Raw genomic sequence first — 18387 nt, forward strand, 5'->3', positions numbered from 1 at the left:
GGAAGGATCGGGAGGCAGAAACAAGACAAGTGGGAGACAAAGGGCTTACTGGTCTTTGGTTCATTCTGTAATGTCAAACTCAACTTACCTGGAGATTTTGCATAAGATGCATGAAAACAGGAGAAGTTAATAAGTGCATATGAAGCCAAGAAGAAGTTGGAGATGATGGGAGCAATGGTGTTCAGTTCCGCTGTGGAAGAAAAATACAGTCAGGTGCTAACACATCAAGGATGAAAACTAGGGGTGAACAACTGTTATAATCTTGAAACATGACCTTATTTAGATACTGATGGCATAGCTTGGCCTCTGTTAAAATTTAAGGAGTTGGTGATTTTTCTTCAGGGCTGCATTATTTACTTGAAGTCTACAATCAACTGGATCTTTTATAGAGTAGGGAGTAAGAAAAAATCCAGCCAGCAGGCAGGGGAGGGTAGCTGAGAATTTTGTCCCAAGGCAAACACAGGTGGGATTGAGAAGAGGACTGAAGGGGAAAACAGATAAAACCTTCCCCTGAAATACAGCCATAGTCATGGTTCACCACCTGCCATTTCCCTAAATCTTTAAGTTTCTGAAAGAACCACATGACAGAAGTATTCAACTGTTCTGTTCTCTTTAAAATATCTGAAATTAAGCATCCTCTCATCCCTGTCTTCTTTGTCTCCTAGACTACTCAGAGCAAGCTCCTGCTCAAACCATGTAGATTCTATATGTCTATTGCATAAAAGGGACGACAAAAATGGCCTTAGTCATTTGTACACTTTTCTTATCAATTATATGTTCATAGAATATTAGATATAAGTCCCTTGGGGCCAAGTAAGTGCCTAGTAAATTATTGGTTTTTATCTTATCTTTATCTTGACCCTTGGGTCAAGAAAGGTATCTTACATATAGTGGACACTTTGTTAAATCAAATATTGAAGGGCCTTTAATGTCATGTAATCTAAATTATGAAGCAGGTGGGTAGCACAGTGGATAGAATGCTAGGCCTGGACTTAGGAAGACCAGAGTTCAAATCTGGCCTCAAGCTCTTAATAGCTGTGTGATTCTGGGCAAGTCACTTAAATATTTTTTGCTTCAGTTTCCCCATCTGTAAAATGAGGGTGCCAACAGCCCCTCCCTCCCAGAGTTGTTGTGCAGATGAAACGAGGTGCTGTTGATAGAATGCTTTACAAACGTTAAAGTGCTATGCACATGCTTGTTATTATTTGGATATCTATTTAATTCTAGCTATCCAAACTTTCCCGTGATCAAATGAGATAGCACATGTAAAGTTGTGTATAAATGCTAGCTGTTATTATTTCAGTCAATCAAAAATAATTAATTTAATGCTTACTATGTACTAGGTATTAAGCTGAGTTCTGGACATACAAAGATAAGATCCCAGGAGGGGAAGTGACTAGTTCATTGGGATACACATACACAAAGTGTGGAGCCCAGTTCTCTTAATTCCCGGACAAATGTTTGTTCTGCTACACCAAAGGGCTCATCTTGAAGCCCCAAGCGTGGGTGAGAGGAAGAATTTCAATAATATATCTCATGAAGGGGTCTTCACCTTTTGGGTGCCATGGCCACCTGTGGCCATCTGGTGGAGTCTGTGGATACCTTCTCAGAATAATGTTTTTAAATGCACAAAATAAAATACATAAGAATACAAAGGGAACCAATTATACTGAATTATAGTTATTAATTTTTTTAGAAAAGTTGACAGATCTTAGGTTAATAATCCCTGATCTAATGGATTTGGATATGGCTTTCTATAAATGTAGGACTGACATTCATCAGAGTGTGATTTCAGAAACCCTGGGAAGTCTCACTGCCTTCCCTAAATATTTTCCCTACTTCTTCACTAATGCTTCTAATATTTTAGAATTTTAATTTAATTATTTAGGATCAATATTTTAATACAAGTTCTTTCAGAATCAAGAATTGCTTTGATAGTGATTTTGATCTGAATTGAACAAGTGACAAACCCTTTTGTTTCACAGTTGGGATTGGGGTAGGAGGAACTCTTAAAATAAAAATACAGTTGGGAAATACAACTCATTGCTTTCAATTTGCATTAAAGTATAAATGACTAATATGAGAACAATCCCAATTAATCCAAGCTTTTAAAGTTTAATTTTTAAAGCTTAAATTTTTAAAGTTCAACTTTTGACAAAGAGAGAGGTCATTATAAGCAGAAAAGGCTGGGTGAGGGAGGACTGTTAAGGGATGAAAACAGTAAAGAAACAGAAGACAGGACTTGCAGACAAACTGCCTATTTCACAGTGTATCTCAAAGGTGAGAACACTAAAAAAAAAAGCCCATCTTTTCTTCAGTTCAGTTTGGTAAAAGAAAAGGAAAAGCATGGGTCTTAAAAACCTTCATTTAGACTTTTTGGTAAATGATTCAAACACTAGAGAACCAGGCTCTCCCAGGCAGAGAGATCACTGCACATGCCCATGGCTGTGCTGGAACCAGCTCTAACTACTCATCAAAACAGATTATTAAGTTTCCAGAGGGAACATTTACACCTCCGAAATCAGCAAATGCTATCAATCAGGGCTTGACTGATTGTCTGGATTTAAGGAAACAATGGAGAAAATGTTAATAATGCGGTTTAAACTTAAAAGCGTGTGGTCAATATGCCTCCTCCCCTATAAAGCTGGTTATTCAATATTTTCAGTACACCCCTGAACATGGCTCAATTCCACAGTCCCTGGCTTTAAGGAAACTTAAGGGTTACCAGGTGCTGATCATGCCTTATTCTATATCACTATGGAGCCCTGTGTGGTGTATATTCCTCTGGGTTACTTGTATTTCTGCGGCCAAAAGGTGCAGCCAGTTTGAAATGAGAGAGTATATAGATCTTAATCTCAGCCCTCTCATGGTACATATGACATAGGGAATATCATTCAGTGACTCCTCATTTAGAAGTAAGATTTCTAGCAACTGCCGCCATCTGGAACACAGACAAAAAGCAGAAGGCTATGGGATTTTAAAAGTTGCTGAGACAATGGAATAACTGCCACAAAGCTCATGCATCAAAGCTGGTATACTTTGTAGGAATCAGGAATATCTAAGGCCTTCATTAGAGTTTATTAGCCCAATTCATAACAATTCCAATAGCGTTGGTCTTATTATTTCTACAACCATAGAAAATAGGAGGAAATTAGAAAGGGCAGTGCTTTACAAAGCAGTTCCTTTGACAACCAAAGGATACAGCTGGCAAAGTACTGTATTATGGCAGATTAGAATAGTTGATGGTGATGAGGACAGCTCTTGGTCATCAAAAAAGTTAAAAGATATTGAGTGGGCACTGCTTAAGAAGGTAGGGCAGGATGTCATGCATTCTAGAAAGCTTGGCCCTTTGACTGAATCTAAGCTTCAAACAAAGGGCCACACTCGAGGTAGAAGGCCACATGTGGCCTTGAGGCTGCAGCTTCCCCATCCCTAGTATAGAAGATTCTTATTCAGGTATGGTTTGTAAAAGATGTTCTTTGAGATCCTTCCAACTCTGAGACTCTATGATTAAGAGCAGGAGCTTGAAATTAGGAGTCATGTAGAGTCACAGGGCCAATATCATTATACTCTCAGGCTCAAAGGGTTACCAGATATCTTCTTGGTCCTATATAAATTCAATACTTTCTCATTTCCTTCCTAAGTAAGCTTAATATCCCAAAGTAGGGTAGAAAACAAACATAAATTTAAAACTTTCAAGTCCGCCTTCTTATTTTATAGATGAGAATACCAAGGCCCAGGTTGAATGACTTGCACAAGGTCACACAGGTAGTAGATACAGGTAGTAGACAGAGGCAGAATTTGAACCTAGGATCTCTGGCTAAAAGCCAATGTTCTTTCCACTCAATAATGCACACAAACTAACTTTCTAAACCTGAAAATAAAGGCAAATGCATACTCAAAAATGTTTCTTGACTTCTGGTGTTACCAAGAAACCTACTAACCAATCAAAATGAATGCCATGGCAATAATGAAGGTGAGAATATATCCTCTTAGAGGCTCATTGTTTTTCCCATATCCTTTTGCAAAAAATTGAAGGGCTTTGTAGATGTTGTCCTTGCAAAGAGCCTAATGGAAAAAAAGGAGAGAAATCAGTCATTTATATCTGCACACAGTCATTACCCAGAAGTGAGTCTTAAACAAGGAGATTTTAGGAAAGATTAAGTGACATACAATACTGTAGCACTGGTTAGCATCTGTAGTTTATCATTTTTTATATTATTTGCATCTATCTTGAGTATGTGGCAGATAGAGCACTTGGGCCAGATGCAAACATTAAAATGTTTCTGAAAATGATTGCTAGTGAGAATAAGTATTTCAGCTGGATCCATGTAGAGAGAAAACAGTTAGAAGAAAATCACATTTCTGGGGATTTAGTACCTGGAAAACTTTTGGTGCACTGACAAGAGAGGCCAGAGCAGAGGAGAGCGTTGCAGAGAAGATCCCAGCAGTGATTAAGGGTCCAAATCCTGAGACCATGCTCATTACCTTTAGAGAGAACAAACACTCAAGTAAGGATAAGGTTAATACTTCTGGAAGAAGGGGACAGCACTTGTAGATGGATGTTGCTCACCAGACTGTCCTCATTATACTTTCCTTACTGTCCTGGGCACTAGGGATGGCTCAGGTTGTGAGATGCAGGTAGCTTAGAAGAGTGGAAAGAATGCTGGATTGGGGGCTCAAAGGACATGACTTCCAAGGCCACCATTTTTCATACATATGACATTGGGTAAGTTTCTAAATCTCTCTAGATCTCATTCCCACATATATAAAAAGAGAGGGTTATATTAGATTGTCTCTAAGGTCCTTCTTCTCTCTTTTACTACCAATAGTCCTTACCCAGCCCCTGGGATATTAATTTTTCTCAGAAATTTTGTGAGCTAGAGGGGACAAAACTTCTTCCCTTAAATTCAACCAAAATGATTCCTGAATTTCCTTCCAAAATGATTTTATTGAATAATTGAAGGTAAATAGCAAAGAAATGAGTTCCTGAAAAGTCTTGCACTAAAATCACCATAATCCAGACTTACATTAACTGGCACAACTTCCATAGAATGCCTTGCTCCATATCTGTTTTTGATCTTGACCTAGGGTCTCCCTCTATCTTCAATCCTACCTGAGAGGTTCTTTCCTTTGACTCATTTGTTTGTCAGTGTTAGTAGCCAGACTATATTCACCAGCCATTGCATGAAGCCTGGCTTCTTCATTTCTGGTTCTTCATAGTTTTATATTAGGGTCCCATCTACATGACCATTAATGACTCTAACAAAAAATCTCTTAAACCTCCCTTTATTTCCTCATTTGCAACCTTGTGTCCCTTGTCCAATCTCCGGTCAAGGTGGTTTTTCCAGTTGAAGGTACTTTCAGTCATTCAGGATAACAGATCTAGCCTATCTACTATTCTTCAATGAACATTTGGCCCTTTCCTGACCTAGGGTTAGGAAAAACCTAAATATTGACTTGAATGGATTTAAGAAAAGAAAAATGTCTACATTTAGATCAGTAGGTTCTACAGAAATATGAATGTCTCAGGAACCAAGTGAGGTATAATGACAATCTAAGAGAAAGAAAGGGGTCTATGGTCCAAAGATGAATAAATAGACCAGACATGGTGATGGATATCTGTAATCCCTTCTAAGGGAAAAGCTGAGATAGTGGATTGCTTGTGTTCAGGAGTTCTGAGCTGCAGTAGGGGAAGAGCTGATTGGTATCATGGTTGAATCCCTCTGAATTAACTCAGATAAAAAAACGGAGCAGGTTAAAACTCCCATGCCAATCAATATTGGAATTGGGTGCATGGGTGACCACTGTACTTCCAGCCTGGTTGAGATAGGGAGACCAGGCTAAAAACAACAGCTGGAATAAATATTGTACAATCAATCCAAAAGAATAAAAAATTCCATACAACACCATATCAGAAAAGTGCACCTGTTATCTTGGATGACTGAAGATACCACTGGGAAAACCAGTTTGGTGTGAAGTAGGTCAGGAGACCTATTTCAGGTTGGGAAAAGGAAAAGAAGGGGAGGCTTTAGGACTTTGTGATGAAGTCCTTAATGGTCATGTGGACAGGACCCTATTATAGACCTAATTAGAACCAGAAGTGAATCCAAACTTTATCCAATGACTAGTAAATATATTCAGGTTACTGACAAAGACAGAGAAATGACTTAAAGGTAGGAAAGAGAAGGTAGATGGAGACCCTAGGCTAAAATCAGAAATGAATGTGGGACAAGGTATCCCAAGTTGGGACAATCAATATTTGGCTAAACTATAGTTAGTTTGCTGCAAGATTTCTGTGTTCTAATTAGCCAGCCACTTGGGACAATTATTCATGTTTCTACCCATTTTTGCCTGTGTCCATGATGATTCTCAGACAATCCTTCCTATTCTAGTTAATTCCTCTGTCATCTCACAGGCTTTTCCAAAGCTATAGCAGATCTCCAGAATGTTTTCCACTCCTTAAAACATTGTGCCTTTCCCCCTCAATCCCCAAAGCCTTCTTTGATTAGTTAGAAGAGAGGCAATAGTGGCTTAGCAGATAGTAGAGAAGCAGATTTGGAGTAACAAAGACCTGGGTTCAAGGCCCACCAGAGATATACTAGCTTTGTGACCACTGGGAAAGTAACACTCAGTGCCTCCAGGAATTCTCTAAGATCAAAAGTTAGCAGGTACATTGGACAGAGCGTGGAGTTTAAATCAGATTCAAATCCTTCCCCTGACTCTTAGTAACGTCACTTAGTTTCCCTGAGCATCATTTTTAAATCTTTCAATTAGCGAACTGAATTGGTCGACCACTGAGGTCCTTTGCAGCTTGAAATCTATAATTCTAAGTTGTGGCACTGGTGGAGAGAGTTTCCACGCTGAGAGTCTCCTATATCAATGAAACAAATCATAGAACTTGACTGTTCTCCTCCACTCCACTAAAAAAAGAAAAAGGAAGAGAGGTAGTGGGGGTGGGGTGATCTGTCCCATTATTTTGCTTGGATGCAAACAATTTAATTTATATATTTGATTAATCTTTGTGCATCCTTAATTTCACTTATTATGGGATATCTTAGACTATAAACTCCTCAAGGTACTGACTTTATCATTTTTTGCTTTGTGCTCTGTACTGCATATAGTAGATTTTATAAGGAGGCATTTAGTAAATAATTTCAAGTCTTAAATACTTGGTGACATTGGGTAAAGCACTTTTTAAAATAATAATGTCTGTGAATTTGCATGAAAGTGTTAGATAAAACATGTGAAGATTGAACCCACTTTTTTCTTTGGTATGCACTAAATCTCTCTGCGTTGTGTACTATCTTAGCACAATAACATGGAGAAACAGCCAACCTACTATGTTCTAGTGGTATCAAGTCTATTAGAAGGATACACATAATTGTAGCCTGGGGCAGGGGTGGGGCAGGGGAAACAAAGTAAAAAGTACACAGCAGAAAACAAAAGAAAACTTACAAGGAAGCGAAGAAAAGACAGTAAGCTCTCAACACAACCTGTGGTATTTATTATATAGGTTTTCTTGAAATGGAAATTTATTGCTATATATTGTGAATCCTCTCTTACGTTCTACAGTGCACATGACGTGCTTTTTTTTCCTTTCTTATTTTGCATTTAAGTTTCAGTATTTAAGTTTATAATAGGTTTCTTTTTCTTTTCTCTATTGTATATTTAAGTCTAAAATAAAAAGATAAAATTTTTTTTACAAAGAAAGGCTACACATAAAACTACCTGCATTCCCTCCCCCTTCCCCTTAGCTTGTAAGGAATTTATCAAGTTCCACTTCCCTTAGTAAATGTGACTCAACTATTCTGTGGGGTCTGTGTAGTCTGCACTTCCCCAGATTCTAGGTCTGCTTCTCCCTATTCCAACTTAGAACTTCCAAGGCAACCCCAGGAGTGGGCATATGGCCATTGGTGGGTTGGAGGGCATACGCTCAACTGCGTCTGAGTTCTTGACCTTGAAGCTTTGGGTGAGTCATAGTGGTCCTGTTGGGGTCCCAGTCTTCTCCAGCAGAGGCTAGATTCCCTGGGCTAAACTGGAGCTGAAGATGGAAGGCTGCTCCAGATACTAAGTTTGGAGTCAGAAGAGTTGAGTAAAAATCCTGACACAGAATTCTACTTATTCTGAGACATTCCTCATTCAAAAAATAAAAGTCTTGGATTAGATGTTCTCTAAGATCTCTTCCAGTTTGAATTCCTGTTATCCAAAATAACTTGCCTACCCAGAGATTCTTTATAACTCTAGGACTGGCCAGAGTTGATAAGAACCGAGAGTTGATAAGAACAGATCTTTTAGGCAAACTTGATCATAGAAGAGCTGTTTCTGAATACAAATCTTAGCAACCAATTGAATTAAGGCAACTCAAATCCAGTCAACCAAGGACAACAAAAGTTTTAAAATAGAAATCCAAACCTGGAAGTTGTTCATCAGCCCGTATGAACACTTTTGGTTTAAACATCTGGAAAAATCATAGCCCAGACCACAGGCTGCTGAGCCGTTGCAGTTCATCCCAGAGATGATCGTGTCATTCACATTTCCAGTGGCATCCCGGACAACACAGGCCCCTGTGGAAAGGAAAGGGAACATAATTAATTTTAAAAAATAAGCATCCTATAATCCTAAAAAAAACATAAATAAAACATTAAAATAATTAATTAAAAAATAAGCATCCTATCCATTTGGAATTCCCTGAAGTGGCATACTTTTCTACTTTTAGGATATGACCAGGCCTGTTCAGATCTTATATCTTCTATGCAACCTTCCTGAAAATTCCCACCCAACACTCCCTTCTCCTTGCTCTAAATCCCTAGAACATATCACCATTGACTCTGGAAAGAATGTGCCAATTGGCTGCCCTATGAGTTTGACCCCAAATCCCTTCCCTGGCCTCCACGCCACCATGTATATTGTCTTTCCCCTTAGATTGTATATTGTGTGGGGGCAGAGACTAATGAACTTGTGTATTTGTTTTTCTGATCCTTTGCATGGTGCTTGTTACAGAATAAGTTATTCATGAACTCTACTCATTTGGTCCATATTATATCTTGTACTATATCGCATCATTAGTTTAATTTTAATGTATCTATTTCTTATTTCTTCAACTAGATTTTCTGCTCCTGGCAGGGCTAAGACTGTGTCTTACCCTTCTTTTTTTTTTGCCTCTCCTTCCCCATAGTAAAGAATCGCTATAAAATTCTTTGAAGTCTTTTAAAGAAAGGAGCTCTTGAAAATAAACATCAGAGAAGTTCTCCCCCCTTCCCTTTCTCACCTTCCTTATTCACTGGGCATCTTGGATTTCTCATTTATAGGAAATGACCATCAGACAGATACTCATTCAGTTCTTTGACCCAGTAGGGACCTCTCATTCTTAGATAAAGAATATCAAGTCCTTAGGGTTAGGGGAGATTTGGAGAAGAGAAGGCAACCAAATGGAGGGTTTTATTGGAACTGGTTTGTTGTTTGATTAAGAATGATCAAAACATGATAATGTCACTGTTCTTAAGTAGCAGCATGGCTGAAATGGCGTTCGTTCCATTGCTGAACCCTTCTACATGTTAGGAACTACTTCAGCTGAAGTAGTGTGGGTAGTCTGGGTACACTAGGAAAGAGCATTGGATTCAGAGTCAGAGGTGCTGAGTTCAAATCCTTGCTCTTCCATTTACAGCCCATGTCACCTGAGATATTTCATTTAACCTCACTGAGCCTTGGTTTCCTGTAAAATGGGAAGAATGGGATACATTTCTAAGATTCTTTGGTGCTCTGAAAGCAGGAAATTTTAGCAAAGCAGTCCAGAAAAATTCTCATGGCTCTAGATTATTAAGCATTTTCCAGGAGTAGTCCACCACTGCTCTACATCGCTTTTTCTCCCCCATGAGAAAAAAATGCAAGGAATATATATTACCCCAGAGGCCCATGGGAAAATGTGGCATTTAGGGTAGTCGGGCTGGTGCTGGAGCCATTTCTAATGACACAAGATAAGCTAGAAAACATCCAGATGGTGGAGGATTTTAAAGCCAGGCCACTGAAGGATCCATTGAAGGAATTGGAGATGTTTAGCCTGGTGAAGAGTTAGTGGGGAATATGGTGTCTTTCTTCAAATATCTAAAGGCTGCCATGTGGAAGGGTGACTAGGCATACTGGTTTTGACTCCAAAGAGTGGAACTAGGAGCAAATGATGGAAATTTGAGACAAGTAGATTTAGGCTTGATATGAAGAATACTTGTAGTTCTACCAAAGTGGAATGGGCGACCTCAGGAGCCCCACGCACCGAACCCAAATGCCTTCAGTTAAAGGCCAGATGATGGTTTGTAGGTCTTGTAAGAGGATTAACATTCAAACATCTTTTTGCTTCAGTGTTATTTTTAAAAAGAAGAAAAAGTCCTAGAAACTCCCAAATCACCAAAACAGTGTTTTCTGGAAGGGTAAAGGGAACAGGAAAAAGCATTTAATTGGTACCTACTATGATGTGAACTAGGTGTCATTATTATCCCCATTTTATAGTGGAGGAAACTAAAAAAAAACTGAGGTTAAGCGAATTGCCCAAGGTCACACAGCTAGTGTGGAACTCCTAACTTCAGACCTAAGGCCTCATCAGGCTGCTTGAAGACATCTAAATATTCAGCAAATCTCCCCATCCCTAAAACAGTTATTTAGGAAAGCTGCAAGCAGACATCCTTAGGGTGGGATCATGGGTTCTTTGCCCCAGCTTGTTGAATTTAAAGGGCTTTGACAGCTCTTGCAGTCACTTAGCAGCTCAGAAGCAATATTTAATATACAGATAATAATATGAAATATTACTAAAATGTCTCTATAGCCATCCTTCTTTCTGCCTGCCTATTTATTAGCTGCCTAGCTATCTGTCTGTTTCTCTCCGACGATGACAATAATAATCAAAATACCAAGGTGCCAGGATGATAATAAGGGGAGTAAGATGTTTCACAATTTAAAAACTCAGTGGCTTTCAATAATTTGCAAATTTTGAGAGCTTTATCCTCTGCAGCCCAAGCATGACAGAAAGTGTAGGAGACTCAAAAAGGCATTCAGAATAATCTGAGGGTTGGCATGTAAGCTGGTATAATGGAGACAGCATTGGACTTGGAGGCAGGAAGTCTTGAGTCTGACTTCTGATGCTGCATCACCAAGGAGGGACTTAGGTTCCTTTAATCTCTAGAAGTTTTATTTTCCCCAATTGTAAAAATGGAGAAAATCATAACATTTAGTTTAGCAGGCTGTTGTGGAGAGCACTCAGGATAATGTGTGTATAACACTTTGTGAAACCTCAAAGCACCACAGGGATTTTAGCTCTCATTGCTGTCACTTACCTACACAAATAGCAACCCCTATGTAGGCAATGGTGGTGATCAGAATAGCCAGCATCGTTCCTCTGGGGATGGCATCTTGTGGGTCCTTGAAGAGGAGAAAAGGTAGGAGGATGAAAGGAGAGGGTATGAAGTGGGAAAATGAGATCATCTGGAGTTTATTCTGTCTTTGCAAATCTGCACAAAGCCTCCACCTGTATCTTGATTCCAGAAAATCAACCAGCTGATGAAAGTAGCAAGCTCTGAGGATGGGAGATGTTTTCATTTTCTACTCAAGTGCCAACATTTTTTTTATATGTTAAAGGATTTTATTTAACATCATAGTTCTAAGATACAAAATGATGATGAGGTTTGGAAAAAAAAAACAGCTAGGCTGGTTCAGTTTGTGTGGGAAAAGGCAGAAGTCTCACCACACTGGGAGAAGAAGCTGTGTCTTACATAATACATGTGGCAAAAGGGCAGAACTAAGCTGGTATAAAAATCATGTTGGCATTGCTCTAAGACACTGGGCACTTCCCTGGAAAATTTGGATGAGCCTGCGTATAACAGCATGTACTTTTTACAGAGCCAGGGTCATTGCAATCTTTGGCTGACCCTACTTTTGCCTGGAACATGAGATCAAACTCATTTGTGATCAGTATTCAGCTAGTTCTTAGTAGCCACATGTCACTGTGAAGTTTCTTTCATTTTAAAGATGACTTACAATAACAGTACAATAAGAGTCCTGCTTTGCTTTCAGAGTTTCTAAGTGCTAAACTCTATGTACATTCCTTCATAAAGCTTTTCCTGATTTTCTTCTCCCTCTTCTAGCCAGCTGCCAATGCTTGTCCCTTAAAAATCACATTTTATTTTATTTTTTTTTGCATTTTTGAATGTACTTATACAGATACATGTTGTCTCCCCTGATAGAGTACATACTCTTAGGGGATCAAAATAATTTTCTGACCATGTCACTCTCTGGCTTAAAAATTTCCAGTGGTTTGCTTTTGCCACTAGGGCAAAATCAAATCCTTCATCCATTTAAAGCCCTTTACAATCTGACTCCAGTTACTTCTCCTGACTTATTTAATCTACTCTATATTCTAGCCAAGGGCAGTTGGGTAACACAGTGGATCGAGTGACAGGCCTCAAGTCAGGAATACTTATTTTCCAGAGTTTAAATCCAGCCTCAGGCACTTACTAGCTATATGACCCTGGGCATGATGTTTGCCTCAGTTTCCTTATCTGTAAAATGATCTAGAGAAGGAAATGGCAAACCACTCCAGTGCCTTTACCAAGAAAACCCCAAATGGGGCCATGAAGAGTTGGATATGACTGACAATGACTAAACAACAGTCTTTTAGCCAAATGGCCCTATTTACTATAGAACTCAACCTCCATCTGCTGCCTCAATGCATTTTTACAGGCTTTCTGATGTGACTAAAATGCCTTTCAAAATCCTCAGCTTCCTTCATAACTCATCACACCTCCTATCCAGGAGGTCTTTCCTCATTTCTCTCAGTATTCTCTTTCTCTTCAAATTATTCACTATTTCTCTTGTTTCCTTATATTTTGTATTCTCTTGAAAAGTATAAGCTCCTTGATGACAAGGGTGGGGGAAGGGGCTTTGATTTGGATGTCTAGTATAGTGCCTTGCCTATAATGAGCATCTAATAAATATTCCTTGAATGGAATTGAAATAAAGGGAATGTATAGTCTTTTAATTTGTGTAGCACAGAATATTCCCATTCTGACCCTAGTTATCTGCTTCAAGGGAGTTTTACAGGTATAATGGCTATAAACAGGAGCCCACTTATCAGTCTTTTCCAGTGTTGACCCCCCTATTATTTCATATTTCTTTTACTGTCTAAAAAACCACAGTCATGAACAGTACCTTGACCATGGACAGCGCACTGGACTTGGAATTAGACAACCTGAGTTTAGATTCTAGCTCAGTTTCTTCTTAGCTGTCTGACCTTCAGCAGACCACTTAACTTCTCAGACCCCAATTTTCCTCATCTTTATTAATTTGAATTTGTTTGATTTCCCAGTGAAGGCCACATTTGCCACAAAACCACAGTTTAGTTTCTTCTTTCTGCCTGTGTCTTCATGGTGTGTCTCTCCTGGTCCTGAAGATAATGAAGGCTACTCCACAGTATTCATTAAGGGGAACAGCTGAATTAGTGTAAATGACAGGCCTTTGAAAACCATAAAGAGCTACGTAAATATAATTATTGCTACCGTTGCTATCACTAATATTTGCTCTTTGCTGAATTCAAATTTGTCTTATGGGATCGTTCTGCCACTGCATTCAATCAACAAGCATTATTTAGACACTGGTTGCCATCTGCTGGGCACTGTACCAGGCATTGGGGATACATTCAGACAAAAGATCACTGGCCTATGGCACATTGTTGGCAGCCTCAAGATCAGAGTTTTTTAAACAAATAAAAATCTTGAGGTTTTTTTTTTTAAGTTTGACCACTCTATTTTAATAGAAATGATTTCCTTTGTAATACCACATTTTATTTTATGCATTTAAAAACTTTATTCCCAAGGAACTCATAAGCTTCAGACCATAGGGATCCATGACACAAAAGGTAAAGGAGCCCTATTCTACATCCTGAGGGCATAGTGACAACGTTGAAGACCTTCACTGAAAAAAAAAACTTCATTTCCTCAAAATTAAAATCTGGAAGGAATCATTGCAAGAAAGAATGTTGAAGGGAAAGGTAAATATAAGCTTAAGCTTTTTTAAAAGATATGTTTTATTGATTCTTTTTCCCTCTGCAATTACCATCATTTGAACGCTCCCCAACTTCTCACTCCCAATTAAATCCTCTTTTGTAACAAAAACAGTTAAGCAAAACCACCAATAGAAATGAACATATCAGACAATGTATATAATATTCTTCCCTAGTAGTCCACCACCTGTATATAATACCATGAATGGAGAGGAATATTTCATTATATGTCTTTCAATTATAATTGCTTCTGTAAGTACTCAAAGTTCAATGACATTTTCATTTACATCTTGTATGTTATCCTCTCTGTTCTGCTTATTTCACTCTCCATCACTTCATTTAACTCTTCCCATGTTTTTCTCATTCCTTGTATTTGTTATTTTTTACCGCATATTAATATTCCATTAAATTCATACATCATCGTTTTTTCAGCAATTCCACAAATGATGGGCCTCTCCTTTGTTGAGTTCTTTGCCAGCCCAAAGAGTACGATTATGAATATTCTGGTATCTACTGGGTTGTTTCTATTTTGGTTTCTTATGCCCTTGGTATGGGATCACTGCGCCAAAGAATATAGACAGTTTAATGATTTTCATTGCATAACTACAAATTGATGTTCAGAACTGTTGGACTCTTATATCCTCATCAGTAGTGTACCACTCTGCCCATCTTTCCACATTTCTCCAGCATTTATTGTTTCCATCATATTTTGCCATATTTGCCAACTCGCATGGTGTGAAGTGAAACCTTGAAGTTGTCTTAATCTGAATTTCTCTTTCTACTAGTGATTTGGGGTATGGTTACAGAAAGTCATTTTAAATTTGCAATTCTTATTCCTTTTGGCCACTTAAATGCTGGGAAATGTCTCTTGGTGTTATGTATTTCCTTAAAATCTCTTTATATTTTGCATATCAGGTTTTTATCACATTATTTCTTCATTCTTTTTCCCTTCTAGTTCTACCTCCACTAATTATATTTGTGCAAACATGTTCAAATTTATGTACTAAAGATTATATACTTATCATTATAATCTCTCTCATCCTTTACTAGTTAAGAATTCTTCCCTTAACCATAGGCATGTAAGGTAAATGTTCTCATTCCTTTCTAATATTTTTATGGCATTACTTTTTATATTCATGCTGCATATTCACTTTGAGCTTACTTTGGAATATAGTGTAAATGGTTGGTCTAAACTGAATTTCTGCCACAGCGTTTTCCGGTTCTTCTAGCAGTTCTTGTCAAAAAGGGATTCCTTCTCCCAGTAATGCGTGTTCTTGCATTTCCCAAACACTGGGATACTATTTTTTATTTTTTGTTTCTTCCTTATCTGGTCTGTATCTAGTCTGTGTTATAATCAGCATCAAATATAATTTGAAAGATGACCATATTAGGCCCCTTCACTTCTACTTCTCCATATTAATTTATGTAGTATTAACATTTTCATTTGACATTTGCCTTGCCATCCACAGCAAATCTTTCTCCAGTTATTTAAGTTTACCATTTACAGATGAAGGAACTTTTATAATCTGACTTATATGTGTTGGTATGATACCTTTCAGATATTTTGCACATTTCATGATTATTTTGAATAGAATTTCTTTCCTTATTGTTTCTTCCTGGTTTTTGTTAGCACTGTATAGAAACAATGAAAATTTAATGGATTCATTTTGTGTTCTTGTTGTAACTATTAGTTTTTCACTTAGATTTTTTGCTGATTCTCTGGGGTTTTATAAGTATACCAAAACGATATGTACAAATAGAAGACTTTTTTCTTTTCTTTGCTGGTAATTATTGCATAAGTTTTTAAAACACTATTGAAACAAAATTTAACAAATTTCTTTTCACTTTAAAAATGAATTAATGAAGGTTCCTTAAAATTGCAGTATGCCTTAGCTTTCCCACTAGAGGACTAAAGGGTTTGTCATTCTGGGAGTTAGAACTAGCATAGAAAATTAGCAATTGAACCTCAGATCATTTAAAAATAACCAGATGACTTTGCACAATCATTTCTATCTTGAAGTGGAATATAGTGTTCTCATTATTAAATACCTGCGAACTTACTCCCACAAGCCCAGGACTACAGAACAGAGAAGGTAGCCTACCTCCAAATCTCCAGAGATATTAGCTCCAGCAAGAATGCCAGTAGCTGCTGGGAAAAATATGGCAAAGACAGAGAAAAAGCCTTCTCCTTCTGTGAAGCTTGGTCCAAAGTTTTCAGCAAAGATGGATGCTGCGACAGAGATGACAGGTAAGTTTATCACTTGAATACTTTTCATAGATTAGGGAATTTTAAAAGCCTATTGTTTTCTACAAGCCTGAATTAATATACTTCCTAGATCCAAAATAGGATAAGCTTGATGCACTTGGTCAATTTCCTATTGAACATCATATTTTTCATGAGACCATAACTTAGCATTTCACACTGTTTAGTTTACATCCTCAGAAAATTTCCCTTTCCCCTCTGACACCTCAGCAATACCAGATCTCACCAAGGTTAAAACTTCCTAACTTTGTCCCTGAAGAATAGAAAGATCAGGCAATTTAGAGCTGAAAGAATCCCTAGGAATGATACAGTCCAAGCCTCTCTTTTTCATATAAGGAGAATGTGGACCACAGAGGTGCCATGACTTTCCTAAGGTGAGATAGATAGTAACTAAAAGAGACAGGATTTGGATCCAGGACACCTGACTGAATTTGCAGCTCTTTCAGCCATGAGATGCTGCCTCTTAGGAACGGATAGAACATTTACTAGGACATAGTAAATATTTAATATATACGCTATCTGTGCATTTACTTCTCTGTGTGTGTCTACGTGTTTTAATACGGTACCCATGGATTCATGATGTAGGTATAGGGAAACCCTAAGGAGAAAAATAATTCTTCTAATGCACATTTGTTTTCCAGTTTTCCCAACAATTTTTACCAAATAATGAATTCTTATTCCATAAATTTAAGTCTTTACATTTGTCAAATACAAGATCACTATATTTGTTTGTTGCTGAAAATTGTGTATCCATTCTGATCTACCTTTCTATTTCTTAGCCAGTACCAGACAGTTTTGATAATTACTGCCTTATATTATAGTTTAAGATCTGGTACTGCTAAAGCTCCTTCCTTTACATTTTTTTCATTAGCTCCTTTAATATTCATTTTTGTTCTTTCAAATGAATTTTGCTATTGCTTTTTCTAATACAGTAAAATAATTTTTGATAGTTTAATTGGGATGGCATTGATTTATAAATTACTTTAGGTAAAATTGCCATTTTTATTATATTGGCCCTGCCTACCCATGAACAATTTATATTTCTCCAATTATTTAAATGTAATTAAAATAATTCAATAAATTAGTTAAAATGAAATGAAATAAATGGCACCTGCACTGCCATTTATAATATCTGAGAGTTGCCTGAGGTACTTAGAATTTAAATTACTTGCCTAATGTCAAATCTCCTGAACGTGTCAGAGGCAGACTTTGAACTTGGTTTTTCCTAAGAAGGCCCAGCTCTCTAACCACTAAGTTACACTAGTCCTCTTCATGTATACGCATAGATGTACCTAACACACATATGTGCAAATGTGCTGAAACCTCACTCCAGTGATATCCTTGAGGTCTATGACCTGAGACTATCTTAGAGCCAAAGACGATCTTATAATGAGATCTTCTTGTTACTTCAATGACTAATCTCTCATTGGGTAAGATTCAAGATCCTTAAACTTCTTACACTGTATTCTGCCCTAGAGTGAACAAGAATATAAGAACCTCCCATTGTGGGGTGGAAAACAGAAATAATTTTAGAGTCAGAACAGTTGAGCTTGAGTCTCAGCTAATTTTGTCCACTGGGCAAGTCATTTATCCTTTCTGCACCTTGGTTTCCTCATCCACAAAATAGGTATAGTAATACTGGAACTTCATAGAATTTTTGCAAGAAAAATTATTTGAAAGTTTCCATTATTATGATCTCTAGTATGTATATATATGCACACAAATTTTCCTAAAAATGAATGGAGTTTAGTTCATTATTAAAATAAAAGGAAATAGAGCATGGTAGAGGAGAAAAGGGAAGAAAGAAAAGTTGAAAAATAGAAAGTAAAAATAAAAAGTAAATAGAAAAAGTAAAAAGAAATAAAAATGGAAAGGAAAAGAAATCAGGGATAATTCCTGAAGGCACAAAGAATAACCAAGCATAAGGAAAGAAAATTTTATGTGCAAGAAATAAAAAGGGCGCGAGTATGAAAACAGAATATAACAACTCATATTTCTAGCAGATTTGCCCTTTCATTTGATCCTAACAACACTCCTTTGAGGGAGGTAGGGAAGGTATCCAGTCTCCTGACTCCAGGTC

The 18387-nt window shown here is 37.6% G+C and overlaps 1 protein-coding gene and 1 long non-coding RNA gene across 4 annotated transcripts in view; one reads left to right on the forward strand and one right to left on the reverse strand.

Moving 5' to 3' along the window:
* The window catches only part of LOC140513522 (uncharacterized), a 134752-nt gene that overhangs the window by 115181 nt on the left and 1184 nt on the right, over positions 1 to 18387 (forward strand). The window contains exons 2-3 of the long non-coding RNA XR_011970215.1: positions 13859 to 14032; positions 16115 to 16292. This is a non-coding gene — a long non-coding RNA (uncharacterized lncRNA). The remainder of the gene's footprint in view (positions 1 to 13858; positions 14033 to 16114; positions 16293 to 18387) is intronic.
* Positions 1 to 18387, reverse strand: part of SLC12A1 (solute carrier family 12 member 1) — a 129163-nt gene that overhangs the window by 76664 nt on the left and 34112 nt on the right. For all 3 annotated transcript variants that reach the window (XM_072623266.1, XM_072623265.1, XM_072623267.1), the window contains 6 exons: positions 16147 to 16274; positions 11325 to 11409; positions 8416 to 8567; positions 4381 to 4488; positions 3945 to 4068; positions 89 to 190 (listed from right to left, as the gene is read on the reverse strand). In XM_072623266.1, the coding sequence (XP_072479367.1) occupies positions 89 to 190; positions 3945 to 4068; positions 4381 to 4488; positions 8416 to 8567; positions 11325 to 11409; positions 16147 to 16274 (699 nt within the window). The remainder of the gene's footprint in view (positions 1 to 88; positions 191 to 3944; positions 4069 to 4380; positions 4489 to 8415; positions 8568 to 11324; positions 11410 to 16146; positions 16275 to 18387) is intronic.

Source organism: Notamacropus eugenii, chromosome 7 (assembly GCF_028372415.1).
Source record: "Notamacropus eugenii isolate mMacEug1 chromosome 7, mMacEug1.pri_v2, whole genome shotgun sequence".
Classification (NCBI taxonomy): Eukaryota; Metazoa; Chordata; class Mammalia; order Diprotodontia; family Macropodidae; genus Notamacropus; species Notamacropus eugenii.